Below are 7,706 nucleotides of genomic sequence, written 5' to 3' on the forward strand. Positions count from 1 at the left end.
CCATTTCGCTGCGAGGCAAACTCATCTCCTCTTATTGTAATAAAACAATCTCTCCCTCTCTCTCCCTCTCTCTCTCTCTCTCTCTCTCTCTCTCCATCTCTCTCTCTCTCTCTGGGTGCCTACATCCACTCATCTCTCTCTACCGCCTCTCTTCTCCTTCTCTTTTACATCATAATAATACACTACATCCCCTTTAAATGCACTATTACTTACCGCTGCCTTTTCATATTGTAACATCACGGGCACTTTAGCGACAATATAAAAGCGTGTCATTCATTATTCAGAGGCAGCCGGCCTCGTCCCCCTTTTAAAAAGTCAGGCGCGCTTGCTGAAATTGATAACGGCGAGGAGACGCGCAATAAAAACGCAGCCCCCGGGTACCGAGCCGCAGCCCAGACCCCCCGATTATGCAGATCAAGTGGTAATTTCTCAAACAAATCGCACTCTTTCACTCCTTTTGTTGTCGTTTCTTTTTGGACTTTCGGAATCGGGGTGTCAGCATTTATATTGCCTTTGGAGAAAAAAAACGAGGATTGATGTGCAGCTTAATTGTCAGTGTGGGCTGGGGGGGGCTTTTCAAGGAACACTTTCGAAATATTTTGGCCTAAAAGGAGATCAAGGCTGCTTTATTTAAAGTTGTGTGTGTTTTGATTTGATTTTGTCTTATTATTTTTTATATATATTTTCTGGTGTGATCAGGAAGCAATGAAATGATCTAACCATCAATAAAGGCCGGGGCATAGTTGCATTTTTGGATGACCGGTGTCACGGTGGTAGCCTGCCGGTATAGGTCACAGCTAATGTGTCATTATCAGACCTCATCATTGGATTACACAACGGATTACCAACACCCAACATCTGCAACCAGTGGGACTCTGCATTTCTGCTCCGCACAGGCTGACTGGGGGCTGCCTTCACAACGAGACAAACGCGCGACAAAGATTTCATGAAGCAGTTATTCGAAGTGTGCTTCGTCCTATTAGTGGCCATGTGATTGTTGTAAATCATTCAAATTAATTCGATTCACTAACTCCGCCATAATTTTAACTATAGGGGGGTAGGCCTATTATTTTGTTTGCAAATGTCATCGAGAGAAACATGAAACTGTCCACAAAGATGACAGCTATAACAGACCAATTCTCCCCCATCAAAAGCCACCGGTGAGCTCACATATGGCGGGGTTGAAGCAGCCAACACTCAGAGTCTGTCCATATTGCCAAACAAACACCTCGGGCCTTGTCCCATCTCATATTGCTTCATATAAGACTTTTTTATATTGTGAGAGGGCGAGATGCATGCGGAACCTTTTTAAAATATACATTAGCCACTACAGTCTCTTTGCATTTCCGTTTGACTTTGCATTGTATAATCTCAAGATTTAGAATCTAAGCAATTCAACTTTTGCTTTATTTTATCCCTTTCTATGTTCAAATGCAGATGACATACAGTATCAGATAAGGCTGCATTTTTAAGAGATTGGATTTGGATTAGAAAAATAATAATGGACATACAATAGTAGCTAATAGGCCTACTAATGACCCAAATAGGCTACTGAAAGTTAATAATTTACACGGTTCATACATTTAAAATCATGCCTGAAATACGATGATTAATGAAAAGGTCAGACAGATCTTTTTTTAAAAGGGCTACAAATTATATACCCCTCTTCGCCACTAAATGAATATGTTCGCCATTAGTTTGTTAAAGTACTGTAATGTGATCCCTTAAAAAGCCACCTGCCGCAACCAAACCCGATGCACATTTGTCTGTCCCCGAGTCAAGTTAGTGGAAATGTGATTAGCCGGTCACTTTGGGCGCCTGCTACATTGAATCTGAGCGGTTAGCAGCTTCCAGAGCCCGGACACTTTATCTGAAGTAGCCCATGGCCTTTCCCTTGTCAGGTCATTTAATGTTGGCACTGGCTACCAGGGAACAAATAAGGCCCCATAATGCTTTGCCATGCTTTAATAGGTGCTGGATATTCACTGCCAATATTCAATCACAGACCGCAGTCATTATTACATACTTAATACTAAAAGAGAGACTGGTGAATTCCACGTGCGTAATTACGCACTGGTGAAAGGATAACCCTGGCATCATTCTTTTTTTTTATTGCTATCGATTATCTCGTAAAACACAACATATTTAATCAAAGTTGTTGAAATGCATTATTAAGTAGGCCTATATGTTTTTCAATGAGTTTTCATTTGTATTTAACCCACCATGTATTTATTTTAACTAGACATCAAACCAAACATGGATAAACACAAATATCTGTATTTAATTGTAAGGGATGTGAACATTTAAGACATTCAATCCGATGCATTATGAATGTTGGAAAAACATTTCATCTTTTTTATGTTTCACTTAAAAAAAACTACCACTTGCCACTAAATGTGCAGGCAAATATCCAAGAAATATAAAAAGGTAACTGTCCACATTTTAAGTTCGAGGACAATGTGAAGGATTTCAAATGAAAGGGAAATATAAATGGAGACTGACGCTTTTTCCTTTTTGTTATCTTCTTTATAATAGGCTACATCCACGAGAAATGTCCGATTGGTTATATAGAACACATCCCTAATAGCTTTTAACCAGCCTTCCGTGTGAACGTATACTATTTATTATTCCACATGTGTCCACTGATACAGAGTTAAGAGTTAAGCATTGACAGCAATAGGACAAACGATGCGCACTTTGTGTCTCGCATGAAAAGTGGGCAGAAGGAGCATCGATTCTTCAGACCTTAAAAGTGTGTGAATTATTTATTTATTTTTAAACATCTGATCACATTTGTTACTAAAACGTATTAACCCGTCCACAGTGAATGCGTTTATGGGAAGGAGCGCAAGCACTGACGGATGACTGACAAAACACTATTTGGATGAGGCGATAAAATCTGACATGTCCGTCAACAAAGGAGCTTTTAAACGAACATTGATCTTCTGTGATCCCTCGTGCGATTATTTTACACATGTATGCCATAAACATCTCCATGAAGTTTTGGCCCCTTCCCCCCCACTCCTATATAATGATAAAAAACGACAACATCAGCATCTGACTCACTTAAGAATGAAGACGCCATATATTCATAACAAGCTGACGGCCGTGGTTATGGGAAATCTTGGTTATTGTGCCAAATCGTGGGCCTTACCCCCATTAACATTCAATCAGTCATTCCTGGTGCCAGCCAATCAGTGGCGGGAAAGGGATGGTAGGAGGACGTACGGAGCTGCTAGACGGAGCGTTTTGACGCGCTGAGAGGAGGACAGAGCGTCACATCTCTCCAAACGCCCATCAAACTTTCACCACAGCCTGAAGAGAGGGACCAGTCCTGACAGAGGCCTGTATAGAGAGACATCGGGGGACACGTATACGCTGGATTCTGTGGGCACAGGACTGGACAGCGATGGAGACACTATTGGCGATGACTTTTGGTTACAGTTTGACCCTGCTGCTGTGAATTCCCCCTGAAAGAATCTTCTTCTTCTTTTTTTCGTTTTTTTTCTGCGATATGGAGCAAGCACCCAGCACGCCGAGCCCTCCTCCTCCCAAACCGGCTCAACACGAGCCCATCAGCTTCGGCATCGACCAGATCCTGGGCGCCGGTACGGAGCCAGAGAACGGACGCACGGCTGGCAGGCAGAGTGTATCCGATTTAAGCAACGGCGACGGTTATTACAGTTTAGGAAGCCCTAGCGTGGCCAGCGCGCCCTCCTACACCGCGCTGTCCATCTCCCTCTCCGGTATAATGCCTCCGATGGACGCTTCAGGTTCGTACGGGGAGAGCAGGAGTCTGGGCAGCCGGGGAGTCATTCGAGTCCCGGCGCACAGACCTATGACAGCCCCGGGACCCCCGAACCCCGTCCAGGGCGCTGTCCCTGGCTTCGGAGGACTGTGTTTCCCCTGGATAGGAAACCGGTTCGCTAAGGAGAGGATATCAGGTAGGCCAGCTGTTAGACCTAATGGGCTCTCCAGTCATTAATATTTGATTATGTTTATAACGGTTTTTAACTGCTGCTCTTGCTGAACCCTTTCAAAAAGACGACAAAACCTGTGCCAAAATGATGTAGAGGCTATTTGCAGCCAACTGAAATGTTTTCACTTTAATAATTAAAATGAACAAAGGACGAGGGAAACGTCCAACAGAATACAAGTTGTAATGTTTGTTTTTGTTCGAATGCGCACACTACATTTTATATAGGCCTATTATTATATTATATTTTCGGTGTTACTGGAGTTGAATATTTCAGTTTTACATCATGCAGATGAGCAAAACAAATGCAGTGTTGGCCAATAACACATAACCTTCTGATAGGCTTTGTTTTAAAATCACCAAATAACAGCATCATGGTGTGTCACAATTTACAGCTAATACATTCCATAAAATGTTATTAAGAGGATGAATATGAAGATTAGTAAGAGCAAGCTAATCTATTAGTCTGTCGAATCATTTGTTTGGTAAATTATAGAGAAATATTTACAAAATAGGCTAAATACATTAAATAAAGTGGGTTTAGTATTTACTCAGTCTTTAACAAAAAGGTAAAGCGAATTAATTGAAGAACAGGAGCCTACAAAGGCCTGTAACACAGTGTGCAAAGAAAACATTAAAAGGCCAATGGGCCGCTGTCCTGTAATTAGCACTGCAAAGTCTCGCCTGTAAAATAACTTTAAGATGAGTATTTATTCACGTTTTATAATTCCACTGTTTCCAATACTTTGGCCAAACTCATCTCTCCTCGAACATTTCCTCTCCCATATAGCTTACACAGTCGAAATAGGGAATTGTTGTCAAACAGGGCAGATATGTGTGTGTGTGCGTGTGTGTGTGATATACGGCCTGGAATTTCCATACAGAGTCGGGTGGGTGAATTAAAATCTAATTTTGCACTCACCCGGGTGTTCCTCTTGCTCTGTCTGTTTACAGCGGCTCTGGTACCGTTCGCAGTCACGCGGCGGATAGGTCACCCGTACCAGAACCGGACGCCTCCCAAACGGAAAAAGCCCCGCACGTCCTTCTCCAGGGTTCAGATTTGCGAGCTGGAGAAGCGCTTCCACAGGCAAAAGTACCTGGCGAGCGCCGAGCGGGCAGCGCTGGCCAAGAGTCTCAAGATGACAGACGCACAGGTCAAAACCTGGTTCCAGAACCGCAGGACCAAGTGGAGGTTGGTATGACTCTCTTTTTTTAAATATTATTTCTCGTGATATACAGATGGTAAAGCCTGATTTTTTAGGCCGTAACCGTTCAAAAAACAAACTTTCCTCGTTACGCACGTGACGTGACCCCACGCGCAATTTCCTGTGCATTGACCCCGTTGACACGGAACAAAAACAAATATCTTAAATAAATAATAAAATAATTACAGGCCAAACGTAAATTACAACAAATAAAACTATATCCCTTTTAATATAGCATTGATCGACATTTTGTTTTTCTCGTCTTGTTTTTTGTTTTCATCTACAATTTGTACATTACATGGAGCCCTAGAATAATGTAGGCTATACAAATGATCAAACATGTAAATTGCAATCTATTTTAATTTGACATCTTTCATTTCTTGCAACACTTCAGAAACAATTTTAATTGTATTCCATGCACTCTTTTTTTCTATTTTTTTGCAGCTTTGGTGGATTTTGACACTTTTTAAACTCTGCAATTATTTTTGCTGTCCTTTCATGCAAAACCCCTTGTTTTTTATGTATCTATTATAATGTATTATTTTTCTTTCAGGAGACAGACAGCCGAGGAGAGAGAGGCGGAGCGCCAGCAGGCCAATAGGCTAATCATGCAGCTGCAGCAGTCCGCCCTCCAGAAGTCTCTCGGCGAATCAGCGGTGACGGATCCTCTGTGCGCCCATAACTCCTCCCTGTACGCGCTGCAGAACCTCCAGCCCTGGGCCGAGGAAAGGGAATAGCACGCTGTAATCAATGAGCATCATCTGTTATCCATGGGAGGATCAATCAATTCAATTATTGGGGCCTATACACGAGGACAGTGGGACTTACTTTGATCCATGCAATGGAGACAAAGAAATAAAAATAAAAGTTGGACCAGAAGAAGTGAAGGATCATGGGCCACAGCCAGCCCATGTGAGTGGAAATGGACCTGAGGTGATGGTGAGTGAAGCAGAAAAACAGAACTTTCTTGGAATAAATCTTGCAGCTCTGTACTTTGGGAACATGAGACTTTTTTTCTCTCTCGCCAAAACAGGGAACAGAACTTGCTATTAAATTAATTCCTTGTCTCCCTGTGATTGTATTTGTGATGTACTTATTCTGATAACTATTGGAATAAGATGCAGAAAGACATTTTCCACACATGATTGTTATGCGAGAGTTATTTCCTCTTTTGTTTTTGTGAAGATCTTTTTGCTTAATGCAACCATCTCCTTATTTTGAAACAAGCAGACTTTGCTACACTCTGAAAGGGTTGGCACTGTTTCTTTCTTAGAGGGAAGAACACCAGCGCAATGAAGGTGAGGCCTACATCACCTATACAGTAGAGTAGTAGCCTACTTTAATAAACATGTCATTTGGAGTTTTAAATACATCTTATGTTCTGTTGCAAAATATAAAAATATCCTCGTAAAAACTCACATAAAAGCTGGTTAAAAGATTTTTTTTCTTACACCATCTTCCAATCTCATTTGTAAATGTACCCACCACAATCACCTGTACACACACAGGTGTGGGGCATCACCGTAGCCCAAGAAAACAATGCCATAAATGTTACATTATGGGCGTAAATGCTTTTTATGAGCGGCAATAAAAGGAAAATAGATAGCAGGATTATAAGGGAGAGGAGTTGAGAAAATATGTGAGTTTGGGGGTAATAAAGGGGAGTGATGCATGTTCGGTGGCAAGTTTTTTTTTTCATATGCACATTATCATGCTTTATTTGTAGGCCGTGCTCTGGGATGGAGGCGCAAATGTACAACTCTTTTTGTACTTTCATTGTATATGTGTAAATAACAATATAAACCCCTTCTTGTGACCCTTTCTTTGCTCGTGCTCATTACGGTGCACCTTGAGGATGATTCTCAAGGTTTTCATAGACAATAATTATAAGTTATAGAAAAAAAGAAAGAAGAAAAAGCTATGGACTGACTAGGTCAAGAAAATCATAGCAGACATGAATTCATTTTGTTTCTTGAAAAGTTTATTGATAAATATAATGATTTTATACAATATATCAATACACGTGATTTCATTCTGACAGTTTGGAGCCGTCTATCTGTTTGTCTTCCTGTATGTCAAGTCTATCTTGAAGTATGTCCGGACACATTTGAGCACATCAGCCACAACACGTCTCAGCAAAGGATTTTTATTACACCATTGGTAGCACAGTGAGTGGGCATGACACATACTCATTCCTATATCTGGATTATTTAATTTTTTTTTGTCCTGGTCAATCTCGAAAACAATGGCTCTTGTTTGTAACATGGCTTCCGTTCCTTCAGAATCAGTGAAAAGGTCTCTCGTCTTACGTCATGTCCTCTCGTTATTGTCTTCCCTCTATTCTTTACCCACACTCCCTCTTCCCAGCTCCCCTTCTTGTTTCTCCCTCACAGTGAAAGGTTGGTCACCCTCAGTCAACAATTTTCTATTTTAACGGACAGAAATTGACGATGAGGCTCTCCTCTCTAGGTCAGCACAGCTGGACTGATAGTACTGTCCACAAGATGCTAGAAAAAAAGTTTTAT

The 7,706-nt window shown here is 41.4% G+C and overlaps 1 protein-coding gene across 1 annotated transcript; it reads left to right on the forward strand.

Moving 5' to 3' along the window:
* Positions 1-3,514: 3,514 nt before the first annotated feature.
* On the forward strand, positions 3,515-5,918 carry tlx3a (T cell leukemia homeobox 3a; the record flags this gene model as incomplete). The annotated part of the gene is made up of 3 exons (XM_080036189.1): positions 3,515-3,944; positions 4,931-5,168; positions 5,735-5,918. 3 exons carry the CDS (start codon positions 3,515-3,517, stop codon positions 5,916-5,918), a joined length of 852 nt encoding a protein of 283 aa, XP_079892315.1.
* Positions 5,919-7,706: the final 1,788 nt, after the last annotated feature.

This window comes from Ammodytes marinus, assembly GCF_949987685.1.
Source record: "Ammodytes marinus genome assembly, chromosome: 10".
NCBI lineage: Eukaryota > Metazoa > Chordata > Actinopteri > Uranoscopiformes > Ammodytidae > Ammodytes > Ammodytes marinus.